Source organism: Glycine max, chromosome 5 (assembly GCF_000004515.6).
Source record: "Glycine max cultivar Williams 82 chromosome 5, Glycine_max_v4.0, whole genome shotgun sequence".
NCBI classification, from domain to species: Eukaryota; Viridiplantae; Streptophyta; class Magnoliopsida; order Fabales; family Fabaceae; genus Glycine; species Glycine max.
In genome coordinates, this window is record NC_038241.2 from 2565857 (window position 1) to 2586060 (window position 20204).

The 20204-nt window shown below is 31.2% G+C and overlaps 2 protein-coding genes across 2 annotated transcripts; one reads left to right on the forward strand and one right to left on the reverse strand.

Moving 5' to 3' along the window:
- Positions 1-1406: 1406 nt before the first annotated feature.
- LOC100796577 (protein NRT1/ PTR FAMILY 4.6) lies at positions 1407-5336 on the reverse strand. The gene is made up of 5 exons (XM_006579482.3): positions 5053-5336; positions 4826-4928; positions 4393-4610; positions 3148-3588; positions 1407-2639 (listed from the first exon to the last, which is right to left on the reverse strand). Exons 1-5 carry the CDS (start codon positions 5053-5055, stop codon positions 1653-1655), a joined length of 1752 nt encoding a protein of 583 aa, XP_006579545.1. The 5' UTR covers positions 5056-5336; the 3' UTR covers positions 1407-1652.
- An 11097-nt stretch (positions 5337-16433) lies between these two features.
- Positions 16434-18866, forward strand: LOC100799054 (homeobox-leucine zipper protein HAT5). The gene is made up of 3 exons (XM_003524932.5): positions 16434-17042; positions 17438-17829; positions 18158-18866. The coding sequence occupies exons 1-3, from the start codon at positions 16922-16924 to the stop codon at positions 18638-18640; spliced, it is 996 nt and encodes a 331-aa protein (XP_003524980.1). The 5' UTR covers positions 16434-16921; the 3' UTR covers positions 18641-18866.
- Positions 18867-20204: the final 1338 nt, after the last annotated feature.

Here is a 20204-nt window from a genome sequence, read left to right on the forward strand (position 1 = left end):
GCATCATTCTCATTCTTTTGAAATATCTTCTTTTTTGTGGATATTCTTTTGAAATATCATTCCCGAAATAAATTAATAGTTTCCAACTGAAAAATCTAAATATCCCAAAAATGATTTTGTAAAAAGTGATATTGTACATAATACGTGCATGACTTCCACATGTGATCAGCGACCCATTTACCTCTTGTTGATGTTATATATCATTTAAATAACTTTCTTCTTTTATTTATATATAGATAGATATATGATACAAATTTTTATTTTACTTCTTAACAATAAAAGTTAAATAAAACTTATCATGTGTGATATTAATATGGTTGAATGATGATATAAAAAAATATTAGAAATAAATTAAGAATATTTATATAGTTGGTCAAAAAAAGAATAATTATATTTATACAAGGATCAATTTAAAAACTTTCTTAGGTTATGTTGAATAAATCATTTCAATTAATTTTTAGTTTATTTTATTAGTTAAAAAGTCTATTTAATTATTTGGTAAACAAATTATTTTAAGTAATATCTCGTGTTTTTTTACCTTTTAATATTTTTTAAAATGATAACTTCTAACTTAATTTATATATTTTATTTTTTTATCCTTAAAATATTTATTTAATTTTCTTATTACTTTTTAAATATATTATTTTATATTTTTCAACTACTTCAATAAATAATTTTATCTAAAATTTATGATTTAATAAATTAACTTAAAACCCACCTGTTAACTTTTGAACTAGTTTTACCTAAAATACTTTTACAAATAATCACAAACATGTTTTTTTAGTTTATAATCATGTGGGGTATCGGTAGGTCCCCGTTTTACGATTCGATTTAATAAGCCTTTATCAATTAGAAGTAAAGTGACTAAACAAGAAGAGGAGGCGAATTGAAGTTTGATTCAACTTAAGGTTAGTTTTAATTGATGAAAAAAAAACGGAGTCAAATGAAATGAAATAAAATCATATTAATTGATTTTTTTTTTGTAAAAGATGGAACCAAATAAAACTTAAAGAATTAATACCACTTTGTTTTTCTCCTTCAATTTGAAAGTATGGGATGGTGTTTTTTTTTTTTCATTCCATCATTTTGTTTCCGAGGAATTTTCATTCCATTATTAAAAAAAATATCTAAATTATAAAATGTTAAATTTACATTAATCATCTTATTCCATTTACATCACCATTAGATATCGAAATAATATAGCGAGTATACTTCAATTAATGAAAATCCAAAAGGAGAATTTAAGATTTAGGATCATGAAATTTGATTTTATCCTCATATTCATAATGGGTAATGGATTAATTTATAATTAAAACTCGGTACATTGCACCAAGTAATATATAGTACTAGTAGAGTGGAATAGCTGCACCAATATTGGTCTATGCATGTAGCTCATGGACATGATATAGGTAAATGAGGATGGAGTAGGGGTCACTCTCTATCTCACTCATTATTTCATTATTTTGGGCCAACCACAAACTACCTAATGGTAGTATATAGAGTCTGTTTGGATACAAATTATAAATGTTTTAGAGAGTTTCTTACGATAAATATAGAGCTTTTTTGAGTGAAGAAACTTTGAAAAACTCTCAAAAAAGCACTTCTACTTTTATATCCAAATAGATTCATAAATGCAGGTAGGTTTGTACGTTCTAGCTAGTATATCCCGGTTTGGTTGAACATCTGTATTTGTAGGAATTGGCCCAGAAGAGAAAATGAACGAAGTTGAGTCCACTAAGTACACACATCAACCAGTAAAACCTCTCAAGGTGATAATGGTTCAAGTTGGCACCCAAGAGCCATGGCGTGTGTCCAAAAGCACCAGTCACCTTATTGATGGTGGACACAAGAACAGTGCTGAGGAAGTACCCCATGGCCAGTGAGGCCCATGAAAGTGCTGTGGCCAAAGACCTCATGCTCCATGGTGCCTCTGTGAAGAAGAACTCCATCATGCCAGCCAAAGTGAAGAGATCAGCAGAGCCAAGAAAAATGTATTGCAATGCCACCCAAAGGAATGTTATGGGGAGTGGTTTGGCTGAGTCCAACAAACCAAACTTAAAAGCTGTTTTCTTTCTCTTGGTTTCAACCAATGCTGCCACAGCCATTGCCACAATGGAGAGAAACAGGCCTGTCCCTATTCTTTGTAGGTGTGTGATCCCCATTTCAGTTTTGGTTGCTTTTCTAGCAAATGGGACAATGATGTGGTTGTAGAGTGGGGCAAGGATCATGACGAAGAGGACAGGGAACACAGGTAGAGAAGCTGGTGGGACCTTGAAGGAACCAAGCATGGTGCTCATTGTGGCTGACTGTTGGACTGAGAAGGTAGATAGCTGAGCTAGGCAACAGTTTAGCATTATGGTGGACATGAATATGGGAAGAATCCTTGTCACAATCTTCACCTCTTCCACTTCCTTTACTGTGCACTCTAACATTGGGTGAACTGCTGGCTCCATCACTGCTTTGTTTAGGAATTTAAGGTTCTCAGTTAGAGTTTGGCCTTGAACAACCTCTTTTGTAGTCTTACTTTCTTCTTCTCCATCTTCCCTTTCAGTTGCATGAGATGGACTTGTAGTCATGCTTCTGACAGCATTGGTTGAATTCTTAGCTTTGCAGTTGTTGCAAATTGCTGCAACAAGAACCTTTAGCACAACAAATATAAAGCAGCTTGTTTAGCATTTTATTTTACTAGTCAACTTGCCATATTCTTTAGTAGTTGTTACTTGTTTGTTTAAACTATTCATTTGGTCCTTATACTTATTAGTTTAAGTTTTAGTTCCTACACAAAAAATAAATGGTAAGTGTTAGCTCCTAGACAATTTTTGTAGTGGTTTATCACCAATCAATAAGAAAGTTTCTATAGCAATTTTATACCTCCAGAAATTAAAACCAAATGTGGGTTGGATGGTTAACAGAGAGAGGAAGAGGGAAAAGGTCGCAGATTGGATCCCCTTTTCTAACAAAACTAATATCTTAACAAATTAACATTTGCCAATAAAAAGTTAAAAAAAAAAATAAGATCAAAACTTAACTTTTATGCCTGCACAGGAATTAAAAATTAGAATTTTCTTGTGTAGGAACTAAAACTGGAAGAAAAAAAACTATAGGACCAAAGGAATAGGTTAAACCACTTATTTTAGTTAAGTATACCTTGAACATGGATGTGATGGGGCTTCCTGCTGGAATCTTGGTCCTGTACTTGTGTGAGCCAAGAATAAAAACTGGAATGGAGAGAAGAATTGATGCAGTTGAGACTACTAAACCCCACTTCCATCCCTTGTTGTCTTCAATCCATACCACAAAAGTTACTGCAATTAATGCTCCACATGACAGGCTGAAAACAAAGTAGTTGAAAAATGCAGATCTCTGCTTCCTTCCCTCTGGTGTATTCTCATCAAACTGCTCAGCTCCATGAGGAGGAAGTGAACCTTTTATACCTCCTACGCCCAGAGCCACAAGATAGAGGCCTGCAAATAGCATAACGGCGTCCGCACCATGAATTTTATCGCATGGACTGTCGGTGTTTCCAATTACGCAGTTTGGTGGTTTGAGTGACGGCTTGTGAGCTTGTATTGTGAGCATTAATAAACCCTGATGTGTCCATCAAGTAGTTTCACGTTTAATATATATATATATATATGTGTGTGTGTGTGTGTTTGTGTAATTATAATCTTGATAACTGCAGCAGGAAAATGCTTCTATTTGATCTCCAATTATCTGTGAAAACTTAACATATATTTGATCCATCCATGCTTCTTTGGTAAAGTTGTTGTTTTGACCTTTGATGAAATAATTATATGATATGATGAAACTATTTCGAAAATTGGCTCAATTTGAGGTTCATTCGTTTCACTTTTTTACACTGAGGAATAGTGATATGGTAACTCAAAAGAAGCTGGTTGATTATGTCAAGGTTAAGCATGACTGGATCGTGCTTCCAGTTTTGTGACCGGCATCTAATCGCAATAAATAATGATCATGCCTTCTTTTGTCTTTCTTCTCTTCTGTCATTTTAATTTTTGAGTTGGTTGAGGATGGAAAAAGGATCCCCCATCATGTGGGGATACTTGTACTGTACTACATATGTGAAAGTTTATCAAAATCTTGACCATGTAGTGTGTCTCATGAGCGTAATCAATATTGTCATTGATTACAGTGGAGATTCCTCCCTTCCTGGGCAATTATCTACCTAGAAGCACAATCTATAGGTGGTAAAAAGTTTTTCACCCTAAATTTAGCTTCTCTTTTCTTTTTTCACTTTTTATTATTGACACGTGAGTGTTATTCAAGCACTTATTCCGATTAATGTGGAAGTGTTGAAGCTTTTTCCTGCAAAGTATACTAACTTTGACACTTAAAGGGAAAGATAGAAGCTTAACTATGATGGTAACTTACCATGAATTCTATTCCGGCACTTATGAGATAGAGGGAGTAAGTGGTGATAAACGCATCAGCTAGAAATCCACCAAGAATAGCAAGGAGGAAGGCAGTTCCCATGAAGTTAGTGACAATGTTGGCAGAGGTGGATGGTGAAAAGTGCATAAACTTGGACAGATATAAAACAAGGTTGCTTGCATTGGCAAGAAATGCTAGGTTCTCCAATACCTCAGCGGCTGTGGTTAATTTGCCATGTGGGGAAAATTAGAAACATGTTATGCATGCATACCAAAAACAATCTAGTAATTAATTTTGTGAAAGAGAAAAAATATAGTTAAAAGAATTATATGTAGCTAAAAGATTTCTTGGTTTCCAATTACCTATATATATGTCATAACATTGTGATCCACAACTCAGAGAAACAAGAAAAGTTTGGTTAGATAGTACTTACCCAAAACAAAGGAGGCAGCAAGCATGCCACCATGACGTCCTTTTATGGTTGGCCTGTTCCTCCAATCTACATACCCTTCCCATACCTGCACCTGTGCTTCTTCCTATTACAGTTTTCTCAGTGGTGTTAAAACCAACTAATGAAAGTAGTGCTATACTAAAACTAAGATAATAATAAAGAGTAAAAGAAAGAAAAATGGAAATTATGGAGTGAAGTTTTAATTATACCATCTCTAGGTTTTGTTGTATTTATCTTATTCTTCAATATGGTTATGGAGGAGGGATTGGGATGTTGGTGGCAGAATACTTGATCAAGAACACTTTGTATAATGTGGAAAGTGGTGAACAGAGAATCGCATTTATAGCGGGAGAAATGGAATTTCTGATGGAAGAGGAAAGGTCTAGAAAATATGAAAGCAACCATTCATTCTCCTGATTCCTTTCACCTTACATTAATGTTGATGTTGATGGTTTCTACTGTTACCTCTGTCCTTCTTACTTCCTTTCATTTTTATGCTGGGAAAGAAGGCTCTCTAATTGGTTAAAGCAAATATATATCTTTGATTAAAAGTAGTAAATTAGTAACCAATCTTTCCACTAATATTGTTTTGAATGTTCTCATTTCTTCTATATGTTTCCTGTCTATTTAATTAGTTAATTGCTTACTGAAAAGATGAGGTTACAACATAAATGGAAATTCTAATGATGGTAATCAATCCAACTCAATTGAAAATTTCAAAGCCGGAGGTGTTGGCATGCATGTTGGGAATTAAAGGTGGCGGTAGATAATTGCATGAACAAACCATGCAGTGTGTTTTGAACTGTCATCATATTTAACTTGGTATGGACAATAGGGCACCGCAAGCTGAGACAAAATTTAAATTAACAAATGGACAACATTATTGACAAAAGGTCATAGTTGCATGATGGTGAGCGTGAAGGTAAAGTTAGGGAGAAGCTTTCCTCAAGCATGTCCCACACCCTTCTTACTCCTAGAAGCACCCATGATTCGTCCACATAGTGGTTATTAGTCCACCAAGTCTTTATGCTAATCTCACAGGTGAATAATTTGTACACCTCACTATATTATTATATCTCTAAACCTTTTTTTTTTATCAACAAATATTAGTTTGTTAGTTTTGTTAGAATTATCAGTTGGGGGTTTTGAATCCGTGATATCTCCTCCCTTCCTTCTCCCTTCACTCTTTTCCAACCACTAAGCCAAATTTATATCTTCATCTCTTAAACCATTTTATGTTCAACCCTTCCTGGCCAATAGAAAAAAAAAGGGGGACCAATTTTGAAATACAATCTTGAAAACGTTCATTGTTTGAATTTGATTGTGACTATTATTTGTAGCTAGCAGACCAGGCCAATGGAGGCTTCTGCAGGTCATGTGAATTTTGTCTCGTTTCAATTCCTTAAGAGAGCTTTCAAGTTGAACAGGACTTGTGTGTGGATCTTCTCTACAAGGTCATTAGATTTAGAACAGTAATATTAAGTACCAACCAATTTCTAGTGTATGGTATTCTTGATGGTTAGAGTATATGTATGTAAGTGTTCTTTATGGGCCACCAATAGGGCCTTCTCTCCTTGATCCTAAAAATATGTGGATGTAGGTCGGCAAAGTAATGTGGATGGCTGTTCGATCTATACGATCCCCAACTTGTGTGGCTAGGACCCCCCATAACAATGGGTCCACAGGCTCGTGCCATCATTTAACCTAACTCCAATTTGTTTGAATAAGTCCCTATAAATAAAAGTTTGAAAAATGATACATGGATACTTATATATTACAAACACTAATTTATTAACAAGTGAATGGATCAACTTGCACGATTGTTTCAATTTATTAATGAGTGGTAGTTATATTAAATATTTAAAGAAAGAATTTTATTGTTTATAGTAATTTAGTTTGATTCCAATAAAACTATCTTTAGTAATATATATATATACTTGTGTTTTACATCAAATATTTTTACAAAAACATTAGTCTTTTGATCCAAATTAAAAAAAAAAAACGGGGGTTTTGTGGTGCAAAATATAAGAACAAGGTAGCAGATGAATAGCATGTAACTGTTACTGCTTTTACTTTTTACATAGTAGTGGATGCTGTACTATACCATTTATCTGTCAATCCAAGATTCCAAACCACTGGCTCGACTTAGCGAATCTAGTGAATAACTCAGTATAAGAGATCAAATAAAAAAAAAAAAAAAAAAAAACACAGAGTTGTTTGTGAGTTATTAAATGAATAAACTTTATCTAGAATTTTTGTCCATAGTAATATATCTGTCATTAATTAGATTGAAAAATAAAATCTAAAATCAAAAGAGAGTTTCTAATTGGGAGAGCATTAAATTAATAAAAGTGTCAATATTTTTGTGTCGGAAAATACAATTATAGGAGCCAATGGTTGGTTGTATAAGTTTGCCCCTCTGATAGGAAGTGTGATAAATTGAGAGGTGAGAGCCCACCTTATTTAAACCTCAGCATGAGGGTATGCTGCCATCTCCTGTGGGGACTAATTGTGTTATTTCGCTTACTGTACACTTTTTTAAGTTGAAAGTTGTGACTCTGGATAAAACTTGCTGGATATAATAGATGAAGTCCACGTTGGCATCTTCATATTTGTCTCCAACTTGCCCTTTGTGTGTGTTTTGGGTTAACAAAAGGTTCAGATAATGATTAACTAGCATTACAGAAGGAATGTTGCAATTTGCTAGCCAATAGTGGAAATTATTGGCCCATGATTAATCGTAGTGCAAAACAACAAAATTACCTTGTCCACACAAAGCAATTATTTTTCTATTTTTTCTATCCTATGTTGTGTTAATTGAAATAAAATAAAAAATTTCTCTCTATTTCCATTGCCTTTTTGTATTTTTGGTAGAAATACGTGACATTTTCCTTTCAATTTTAAAGAGTGGCTAGGTCATGTTGAAAAAAGGATTAAAATAATTATTTTAGGAGTTATCAAAATGATGCAGAACGGAAGAATACAAATACAGAGTAGTTAGAGTGCTTAAAGAAAAATAATACGCCTAAATGTATTTTTTATCTTTTTATTTTATTTAATCCATAATTTAATTCTTCTATTTTAAAATTAAAATATTTGATCTTCCTATTTTAAAAATCTATAATTTTAGTCCATTATGTTAAAATAGAGACTTTAGTTTTCTTATTTTAAAAAAATTATAATTTAGATTAAATTTTTAATTTTATATATGATTTATTTCTTTTATTTTATTTCACTTGAATATTATATCTAATATACTAATTTAAGATATAATTAAGAAATTAATTAATTATAATGTAAGAAACAAAACGTCAACAATTTAAAAATTATATTAAAATTATTATTTTTTAAAATATAAAAACTGAAATAATTGATTTTCTAAAATATGAAAATCAAATGTTTTTGTCTTGAAATAGGAGATCAAAATTATAAATTTTTTAAAAATAAAAGAAACAAATGTCTTTATTTTAAAAGAAATTATGTTTTTATTCTCAAAATTTAGGATAAATCTATTTTTTTCTTCCAAATAAAAAATATATTTTAATCTGTTAAATTTATAAAAAAAAAAATTCTTGAAACTAAATAACATTAACAAAAGTGATAAGAAATGATGATGTAATGACATCAATATTTGACGTGTTTATTTTGTATCATTAGGTCACCGCTTCCATAAATCTCATTTCAACAACTAAAAACATATTTTTAAGAATTTAAGAAATTAAAATATATTTTTTTAATTTGAAAAACCAAAATTATATTGACGTCATGTTTCAGAAATTAAAATATAATTAATATTAAGTCTTTATTTAAATGCACATCTCATGGCAGACAGACAGGGAAGCTTATTTGTTATTCGCTGTATTACGCTTAAGGGAACTACGAGAGACATTTATTTCTTATTCTCCAAATGCTTAAGGGATTGTTAAGTGGCGTTTAAAGGAAGGAAAAAAAAATATTTCCATCAAGTTACCAAGTTTGAATGTGTATTTATATAGAGCCTTAATTATGTTTTTAATTTTTGAAATTTGAGATGAATTTAGTTTTAATTCTTCAATTTTTTTTTTTAAAAGTCTCTTTATTTTTTAAAAAATTATAATTTTAATCTCTCATGTTCTTTATAACTAAAAATATTTTTTTAAGAAAATAATTTCAATCTCTGAAATATAGTGTTTAAAGACTAAAAAAGTATTCTTTCAAATTTAAGACTAAAATATTTTATTTAAAGAAAATAGGAAAGCAACACTGAATTCACCCTAAATTTCAAACACTAAAAACTAAATTACACCTTTCATAAATTAGAGTCGTTTAGTTCTTACGAAAACCAAATTCAGTCCAAACTTCAAACACTAAAAACATAATTACCCTTTCATATATTAAAGTCGTTTAATTGCTACGAGAAAAAGTGTTATGTTCAGTAAACATGCAAATAAATTAAACGGGCACTTTGCAGTTCGTCCTATTATTTTCATTAACTAGTGTAGATTAGAAATTTATACTACCTTAATCCGATCTTTCAAAAAAACATTGTGAACTGCTAATTTCTTGAATAATTCTTTTTCATTAATAATAATATTCCATCAACATTGTTCACCATTTCTAAGATAAATGGGTAAGCAACATTACTGAATCATCATTTTCTTCAGCTTCGAGCTTCTTCTTCTTTCCTTCCTATTTTTGGTAATTACGTATCGAGCAGGAATTTTCTATTCACAACATAGGTACTTTGTGACTAAAGCTAATACAATTTAATTTATGTGGGCTTGGCTGTTTTCCTTTTCCATTATGGCACTGACCACATTCCTGTCTCGTCATTTATATCCTTGCATCTCTCATTTTGTATTTTGCACCTCCCAAAAAATTATAATGGACAGAAATATCCCTTTACTAGACATCTTTATTCCAGAATAACTATTTTAAAATATAGTTTTTTTGGAATACATATTACGGAGTAGGTTTTCAAAATGCTTATTATATTATGCAATAGTTATTTTGAAAGAGTATCTTATTTTGGAATAGATGTTCGCTACGTCGACAAGTATACCGATTCACACAAGTAATATATAAAATGATAAGACCGAGTATCGTATTTACAGGGAATTTGTTTCACTCAGACGTTGTACATCCAATATCCAAACATTTATAGAAATTAAAAGCAAGATAAATATCAAGTTGAATTTTTTACTAAGGTCTATTTGAATATAAACTAAGTATCTAGGATTTTAGAAGTGAAAACAGTCAAGTAAAAAGCGTTGGACTGTTCTACTGAGTTCCTCTTGATTTTTCTCTATTTAACGTTATCCTAGTATTCTTATGCTGAGAAATTACTCAAATCAAGATCCCTCTAGTGAATGAGCTTAACTCCCTTTAAACCTCGTCCTTGATCCCTCAACAAACATAGCCTAAAAGAGTTGCATTAAGTCTACAACATAATATGAACTAGATCACTACACTTCATTCCTAGACATACAGATTTCTAGCTTGCTCTACCAAGTTCTAAGGCTTTAAAGCATTTCCCAATGCTAAAAATCCTAACTATACATACAAATGGGTGATCAAGTCACAAGCATGTAAAAATAAGCATAGATAGAAACAATGAACTCATAAAAACAACATTAAATAGATAGTGAAAGAATATTACATCAAGGGTTCAACATAACTTTTCAACCAAGAGGTTTAGTCTTCCATTACAAGAAATATGTTTTCAATACAAGGAAGGAGCAGAGTTTAGTGAAAGAAAATAACAAAGAATGGTTGAGGATATTGAAAACGTTGTATTATATAATGAATATATGATGAAGATATTTTAAAATTAAGGTTTAAAGAATAATAAAGATAAGATAAAAATAAAATTTTAGATGAAATTTACATAACACTGATAGATAGAATAAAAATAAGATTAACAAATATAGGTATAAAATAAATGTTTATCATTTTTTTTCTCATCAACTATGTTAATTTTTAAGCGATATTTTATTAAAAAATCATAGTTCTAGAAATACATTTTCGAAATAAGTATATCTAATTCTAGGAATACACTTCTGTGAAGAAAAAGGGTGTACTCCTAGGGGTCTAATTGAGAGGTAGAAAGTGGATTGGATTACTGAACGTGCATCTAGAATTTTTCATCGTCGAAGAGGCACTAGAACAACCACCGCGCACTCTTCTCCTTCAAGCATTTTTTTAGATACATAAATATATTGTAATTTTTACATTATTGCTTATAAGATTGATTTATAAATAAATTCACTTTAAAAGTACTTTATTTGATATTTTAAGTGGCATTCCATGTTGAAATTAAAGTTTTTACGAGCATCGGTTTTATTATCTCGCCTTGAATAATTTGCATGGTTGAAATTGGAACATCTGTTACATTTGTCAAAATATACATGCATGCCACTAGTGACTGAAATAGCATCCAAACACCAATGGTTATTTTGGAGAATCGCATCGTTTGTTAATGGTGGCGACAACACAGTAGGTATGTTTCCTATCAAACTAGGCAATTCAACATTGGCTAGCTTCAGCTAGAAAGTCCAAGGAGTTTAAAAGCACCATTTCCATTGGAACTTTATGCAAATATCTTATGTGGACCACTCACATGTTTTTTTTTATCATTAAAAGTTTAGGCGAGTAGATTCTAATGATTCATTAAAACATGTCTCAATACTTATTATGTATTTAAAGAGGTACTTATAAATTATTTGAGATATAAATTTAATCCTTACTAATTGAATCAATCTTCGTGTATTGTTATATATTTCATCTTATTTTAAATGAATTTTAATTAATAGAAATTGACTATGTTATGCTTTTAAAAAAATGTTTTATTGAGAAGATTAAAACAAATTTGTTATATTTTTACTTATCTTTTATTTTTTATTTTTATCTTCTAAAAATAAGTTAATGAATGTCATTTATCTAATTTCAAAACAATGTTATTAAGAACAAAATTATTGGTTTATATGTATGACAAAGGGTAGCTAGTCCAATTAGGAAATTAGAGTATTTGTTCTACTCGTGTCTTAAAAAAAATATGTATCTAATTTCACATTTGTGAATAATAACTTTAACATCTTTATATATTTTTGCAAAATACCTATATATGTTCATATCTGTATTGCACCCATTACTCACATTTTTACTTAATTATAAAATTAATAAAGCAATAAAAAAATATTAATTAAAAATTGGTACAACTAAATCCAAACATAATCGTACAAGTAACATTAGGAATATCATCATTTAACCCATCCTTCTTAAATGTAATGTTATAATTCTTAAAGTTGATTTTTTTAAATAAATTCTTAAAGGTGATTAAATCTAAAAATAAACTTCAATAACTATATTTTATAAAATATAAGATAATGTATAAATTATATATAGATCAATTGTTTGCACCTAAACCAGATTTTGTTTTATAAATTATTACCTGCTGTACAATTAAGTTTATATATGAACTGATATTTGATTTATATAACTAGAAATTTTCACTTTAATGATAGACCATGTCCATAGTGCAGCACTTAGAAGTTATAGAGTAAATACAAATTGGTGACTCGGTGAGTCAAGTATACCTTAATTAGGTCAACATAAGTCTAGACAGTCTAGAAATGTCAGGTATGGAGCTTGCAGATTATGCTGAAAAATTCTGCATAATTTGAAATTAATCACCTCACAAATTGTCTCTAACATGTGTAAAAATAAGTAACCAAACTAAAACTGTGTGTAGGTGTAGTCCGTGTAGATATGGGGGCAAAGGTCTGCACACATTTAAGCGGGTATTCATCTTAAAAATAATTTTATTTTTTTTATCCAATTAATTTTCAAAAGATATTTTTTTTATCTTCTCTAATTAATGTTTTTATTTTTAATAAATTATATGTACACAATTAGATATTCTAAATTTTATTTTTTATGAATTGTATTTTACCAAATAATAATAAAAATTATAATTATTATATGAAAAAAGGGTTAAGCACTGAAAACGAAATATATTTCAAACATATATAACATGATTAATGTTACAAAATCAATCAATCACAACCAACTAAATTTGTTAAATTTTAAAATAATTAAATTAAAGTAATTCAAATGATAATTTATAATTAGATAAAAATATAAAATAATATATAATTATTAAACTTTTGTTATATGTATGTACTCTTTTTTTACAATAAACAACTTATATCATTTACAATGTGGTATAAAATTAAAAATCTGTCTACAAGCATGGATCGTCATGCCATTGCTAAACAATGAGCAAACTTAACCGAAATGTTTTGAAAGTAATTCAGTTTGTCATTAGAGCTAGCTATGAAGTATGCTGCCATATTCGTTGTTCATGAAATCTTTGGAGAGAAAAGAAACCACCATGTGCTTGCACTCTGATTCAAAAATGATGTTCTGGAGATGCAAAGATGTCGTCCAATAAATAGCAGAATGAAGAGCCACTGTCTCAACTTCCTGTCTGTGGTAGAGGGAGACTTATGAAAAATGTACTGAAATGAAACTTCCATTGTGGTTATAGATACATGCTGAAACTCCATGGAATCCCTGGTCCTGAAATTTTGTTGCATCCAAATTGCATTTAACAAAGCCATGAGGAGGCTTTAACCAGCGAGTATGATGAGTTACATGAGATATGATTTATTCGAAGAGTCAGACTTTGACACTTGAGCACCATTATCAAGAACCTTCTTCTCCCATGATGTCACTGAATATCAACCATTCCTACTTATTTTCCAAATAGGGACATCTTCAACAGCATTTAAATAAATTGGCATTTTCAAAATATTGTGAGCATCAACAGGATTAAATATCTCACGAATAACATTATTAGAATGGTCAAATAGAGTAGAGTAGACACCTTTAGATCCTCCAAACCCGGTATCGGAGCAGATTGGACATAAGAGCTTTCCTTTGCATGAATCTATGGTTGCTTCCAAACGTTTATTTTGCTGCCATCTCCTAATTTTCATCTTATGTTTTCTTTAACCACTACCCGTGAATAGAAGATGATGATGAGTCAAATAAAACTTGGATTCAATCAACTAATTTATAAATTATTACACATGTTCGTTTGAGTATAATTGAATTTAGATTATTTACGGAAAAATCTAACTGAAGGTGACAATTAACGTTATCCGATAAAAAAAATCATGACTAAAAGAAATTTAACGATCTTTTTGTATTCCTATCCGTTCGATCATTTTTCCAATCGTTCTCCATCGCTCCCTTCGTTGAATACAGGCAGAAGCCACATGTTACGGACCCAAAAGGAATGAGATCTCCAAATGGGTTGTCAAGGAATTTTATTGGGCCAAGTGGAACGTGTTTATTGTGCCTTACTATTTACACCTCTGATTACACTAAGTACACCCCATACCCCCTTTCTACCCGTGGGTTGCCTAATATATTCTTTTTCTTACAGAAGCACACCCATTTTATTTTCGAGAAATATATTTCTATAATTACATATACCTATTTCAGAAATGTGTCTCTGAAACTATGATTCATAGTTTCGAAGATATACTTTCAAAATAGGTATATATCTTTTTAATAAAATATCACTTACAAATTAAGATTGTTGACAAAAATTTTAAAAAATGATAAACTCTTATATTATACCCATGTTTGTTATCTTATTCTTATCTTATCATCAATGTTTTTTAAATTCTATCTAAAATTTTATTTTCGTCTTATTCTTATTATTCTTTAAACCCTGATTTTAAACTATCTTCATCATATATTCATTATATAATACTGTGTTTCCATCATTATTATACAATATTTTTGTTTTCCTTCACGTGACATTGTGTTTCAAGTTACGTTCATCACTAACTTTCATATATCGCACACCTTAATTACAAAGAAAATTTTTTGATGATGGTTTTTTTCCTTTAAGTGTGTTCATTTATTTTCTAATCCAAGTCTATGTCAATGATTCAATGTCACGTGAAGTTAGTGATGAACATACCTTAAAATGCATTGTCTCATGAAGGAAAACACAATACTTTATAATGAATATATAGTGAAGATAATTTAAAATTAGAGTTTAAAGAATAATAAAGATAAGATGAAAATAAGATTTAAATAACACTAATGAGAAGATGAAAATAAGACTAACCAATATGGGTATAAGATAAATATTTATCATAATTTTTTTAAAATTTCTCATCAAACTATCTTAATTCCTAAGTGATAGCTGACAAAATAACTTTGCAAACAGAATAACTTTGACCAAAAAGAAAACCGAATAATAATAGCTAACAAAATGTGGTAGATCTAAGTTCAGACCGCGAGTCAAAATAAGGCCTTTTTAATCTTTCCAAAAGCAGCCCAATATGATATTTCTCCCTTCATGTTGTTCGGAGATTTCTTCGTTGACTAAGTAAAATTACAGTGAAAATCACACATGTTCAAAAATGATATAAGAATCAAGTCTTCGGTTCTACACTAAAGGGAATATATACACCCACCCACCATCTATATGTGATTAATATATTATTCTCGAACAAAAAAAAACAATTAAAACAATCTTTTAGTCTTTGATTTAATAATTATTATTTTGGGGGGGCTAGGGTTAAGTATATTATAATATAAAATTGAAGTGACATGGTGGATCCATGGCCTGTGAAGATGGCCCGATGAAGCGTGTAGAAGTGGAGACTATAGCGAAGGAAGCAGGAATGGACCAGAGCAGGTGACATAAAAAGAAAAGTCAGAGTAGAAGACGAAAAATATTATAACTTGAGAGAGCCCACAAAATATGTCACCATGTTCCATACTTGTTCACTTCTCTCTGCCTCCAATTTCATGTTTATCAAAACAAATCTTTCGTTTTCCACCAAAAAAAGAAAATATTTCTTTTTAAGTTTTTGTCCATTTCCTCTTGCTAAGAAAGCGACTGATTATACAGAAAACTCATGAATCATTAGTTCTTTTAGCTTCATTGTTATCTGTATTGCAATCGAATCCAATGGCTTTCTTCAGAGATAAGAGAAACCATAGATCATACAATTGCTATCACCCAAACATATTTTGTTAACAAATTTAATTTATCTGGCATTGTTTGATTCATGTATTTATAATTAATCTTAAAACCAAAATTTAATTTTCCTATAAGGCTAGTGTAAATATTTTTGCATTATTAACTGATTAAAAACCACTTTATATATGATTTTTTAAGTAATTTTTAGAAAATTTAACAATTTATTTTATACATGACAACCAAAGTTAAACGCAACATAAACCACATCTAACATCCATCAATACATACAACCTTTTAATGGAAAGGCAGAAAAAAATAAAAAGGAATGCAGGATAGAAAATTTTAAATTTTAAAATAAAATAAAAACTTGAATGATTCTTTAAATAAATTTTCATTTTGGTTATTTTCTAGTCAAATAAATATTAAAAGAATCCAAATTAAAACAAAAACTATTTTCTCCACCTAAAGTCTAATCAATATACTAATGTGAAGCAATGTGGATTGAGGTTTGCCAGCAAAAAACCCTTGAAATTTATTGTGTTAAAAAAGAAAATCTGAAAAAACAAGAGAAAATGAAGGTTTCCCACAGTCCACAGAAACTCACGTGGTCTCATCTACCCATTGAGAGAGAAGAGAAAAATATCAGAAGAAAAGGTGGGTAGGAAAAGCCAAGTAAACCATAAGCATCGTATTACAGAGTGTGAGAGTGAAAGGGCATCATGGTAAGTGGACACTCCCTTCTCATCTAAGCTTCTTATTATAAACCTAAGGCAGAGTCTTCTCTTCTCCGAACTCCAAACACAAACACATACAAACATAGTAACCGCTTCTCTCTCTTTCTCTCTCTCTCTCTCTCTTTTTCCATGTCCATCTGATAACCCTTTCCTGATTCTCTTTCGTGGTTGTTGCTATTCTGAGTGATGGGTATGCCCTGCCGCTGTTCCCACACCTCCCACATCACTGAAATCATCATCACCAGCTTCTTCCGCCACAAGTCTTAGATCAACAATTTCCGTCAATTATTCCAAAACCACCTTAAGAGCCTTTTCCAAATGGCCCCTTAAAGATCGAACTTGGTCGGAGTAAACATGGCGGGTAGTGGAAGTGCCTTTTCCAACATCACTAGCTTTCTTCGCACCCAACAACCCTCTTCTCAACCTCTCGATTCTTCTCTCTTCCTCTCTGCACCTTCCTCTGCTCCTTTCCTCGGTCAGTATTCACTAACTAACCTTTTTTTTTTTTTTTATGGACATATGTTAAAGTTTATTAGAATGTTAGTTTTTGTTAATAGAGTGTTGAAAGTATGACCTTTTATGTGTTTTTTTCTTCTTTAATCATCTGATTCATCTTATATCTTCGTATTCACTTACTAACTAATCTAACATCTTAAGATATATGGGGAGGTTGACTCAAGAGTTGGGAAAGAACAAAAGAAAGAGAGATCGTGAGTTCGAATATACTGGACTAACATTTGTAACAAAAATTAACAAAATAGCATTTGTTCGTTAAAAAAAAAAAAAAAAAACTAATCTAACCTCTCTCTCACCAATTTTTGTTTTTGACTTATGACTAATGGATGGTGTTTTTGTTATAATTTGGTTCAGGTTCGAGATCCATGATGAGTTTTGAAGGAGAAGGAGGGAAGGGGTGTAACGGCTCCTTCTTCCGCGCGTTTGACATGGACGACAATGGGGATGAGTGCATGGACGAGTACTTTCATCAACCCGAGAAGAAGCGACGTCTCTCTGCGAGCCAGGTTCAGTTTCTAGAGAAGAGCTTCGAGGAGGAGAACAAGCTTGAACCCGAGAGAAAGACCAAACTAGCCAAAGACCTTGGTTTGCAGCCACGGCAAGTTGCTATTTGGTTCCAGAACCGTAGAGCTCGGTGGAAGAACAAACAGCTGGAGAAGGATTACGAGACTCTGCATGCAAGTTTTGAGAGTCTCAAGTCCAACTATGACTGTCTCCTCAAGGAGAAAGACAAGTTAAAAGCTGAGGTACTTCAATTAAAGAAGAACGAAATTTAGATGCAGTTTGTTTTGAGTTTTTTTTAACCTTGTTTTTATTATTAGAATTGGTGTTTCATCTAAATAACATAACCTATGTTGATGTTTAAAGCAAATTTTTATCATAGTATCATATAAATTATCGAGTCGAAACTTTAATTCTGAACAAAACTAACGACACAAAAAAAAAATTGTCCATAAATTAATGTTCAATTCACATCTATATCTATATTAATACAAATTTGATCACTTTCTGTTTTCTTTTTTTTTTATTTTGGCTGACATGTTATAATTTGTGTGATGTTTTTGATCGGATTAGGTGGCGAGCCTCACTGAGAAGGTGCTTGCAAGAGGGAAACAAGAGGGGCACATGAAGCAGGCTGAAAGTGAAAGTGAAGAAACAAAAGGATTATTGCATTTGCAGGAACAGGAACCACCCCAGAGGCTTTTACTGCAATCAGTTTCGGAGGGAGAAGGATCCAAAGTCTCTTCTGTCGTTGGGGGTTGTAAACAGGAAGATATCAGTTCAGCAAGGAGTGACATTTTGGATTCAGATAGTCCACATTACACCGATGGAGTTCACTCTGCGCTGCTAGAGCATGGTGATTCTTCTTATGTGTTTGAGCCTGATCAATCAGATATGTCACAAGATGAAGAAGATAACCTCAGCAAGAGTCTCTACCCTTCGTACCTCTTTCCCAAACTTGAAGAAGATGTGGATTACTCCGACCCACCTGAAAGTTCTTGTAATTTTGGATTTCCTGAGGAAGATCATGTCCTTTGGACCTGGGCTTACTACTAAGTTTTTTTCTTTCATGTGTGTGTTTGTATCATGTGTTTAGTATTTAGTATTTGCACTTTTTTTTTCAAGGCTTTAAAAATGAGCAATAAGTCAGAGCAATGGCTATAGCTATAGCTTTAGCTTTATTAGGAAAGAAATGGTGGGCTTTTTTTGCCTCATTTTGTTATTTGTAATGAAACTGTTGGTTCCGATGTAATTAAATAATGTCTTCTTGTTGACAATGTAACTACAGATTTTATTTCACTTCACAAAATTCAAATAGAAAATTTGATGAAATAGGGCAAAATAAAAGGTAACCCAAATATAGTTTGACAAGGGAAGCCAATTGCTTAGTAGAGTGGCAAATATTGAGGCCTATAGTATTTACTATTTAAGGTGATTATGATTCATTGATTATTCTTTCACTTGAGTTCTGGACTTCTGGGTCCATGTGGTTTTGGTTGGTAACGAGGAAGTTGACTTGCTTGCACCTTTGCAATACTTTCCTAGTTGAGAGCATTTAAGTCTTGTGACAGAAGGGGTGTCACTTTCATCATAAATTGGACAAAAATGCCCACCATGGCGATCCATTGGATGAGGATCACCGACTTCTCTTCTCATTTATGTGTTCGATTCCGGAATTTTTTCTTCCCAAGAGTGATGATATCAAGAATATTTGTGAGAACCTTAGCATTTTAGAACATTTCTTTTAGCCAATGGGATATGTTTTTCTATTCATTTTATTTTAATACAAAAGAGAAGAGAACAGATTTATAAGGTTGTGCCTTTTGTGGAGAATTTTGTACGTACTCCGAGGAATTAATAATTCAATGTTATTTCATCTGTAACAGTTTTTCTTCCTCGTTAGCTCATGGAAATAATCACATCTGTTGAAACTCCTTTTGGGATTTAAAAATTTTATTACACCAAGTCATCAACTCCTTTTGGGATTTGAAAATTATAATATAAATGCTTATTTATTATTATTATTATATTCGAAATTTAAAATTCAGGGTTTATTTTTAAAAAAAATTCATGACACGGAATATATGAAGTGGCTGCATATTAATATATTCTTGAAGATATGTGATTGAGGTGATAATCTCTCTTAGTTCTTTTCATGATTAATTATCTTATCTAAAGTAATATGTAGATGATTATTTATGCAATGTCTAGAAGAATTGCAGAAAGATTCTAATTTTCCATTAGACAAGTGAAATGCTAAAACAAATAAACGAAAAAAATTAAATTAAATAAAAATATTATAATCTCGATGGAAATAATGAATATCATTCACATGTTTAAACTTAATATTTTAAGGAACAATAAGACCTTCATTATTATCAACGGAAGTTATAGGCAGGGGACGGGCAAAAAGGAAAATTTAGCTTAAGGAAAATGATGTTTAAAATAAGATCAGAAGGATAATGAAAAAAATAATACTATCTTAATCTTTTCGTCTCTTTTACTGTTTCTTATCAATTGTGATGTTTCTCATATATTTTTTTAATTGTGAGCAACATTAGTTCGTAATACTTGGTTAATAAATATTGAAATGTCAAAATTACGGGTCTACTGATGATGA

Excerpts from the sequence above, each read along its gene's own strand:
- LOC100799054 (XM_003524932.5), top strand. The coding sequence starts at position 16,922 with ATGGCGGGTAGTGGAAGTGCCTTTTCCAACATCACTAGCTTTCTTCGC. Across the intron at positions 17,043-17,437 it reads TTCCTCTGCTCCTTTCCTCG|GTTCGAGATCCATGATGAGT; the intron begins GTCAGTATTCAC and ends AATTTGGTTCAG. Across the intron at positions 17,830-18,157 it reads AAGACAAGTTAAAAGCTGAG|GTGGCGAGCCTCACTGAGAA; the intron begins GTACTTCAATTA and ends TGATCGGATTAG.
- LOC100796577 (XM_006579482.3), bottom strand. Across the intron at positions 3,589-4,392 it reads GTGCCGGAATAGAATTCATG|GGTTTATTAATGCTCACAAT; the intron begins GTAAGTTACCAT and ends TGGACACATCAG. Across the intron at positions 2,640-3,147 it reads CCATCACATCCATGTTCAAG|GTTCTTGTTGCAGCAATTTG; the intron begins GTATACTTAACT and ends GTTGTGCTAAAG.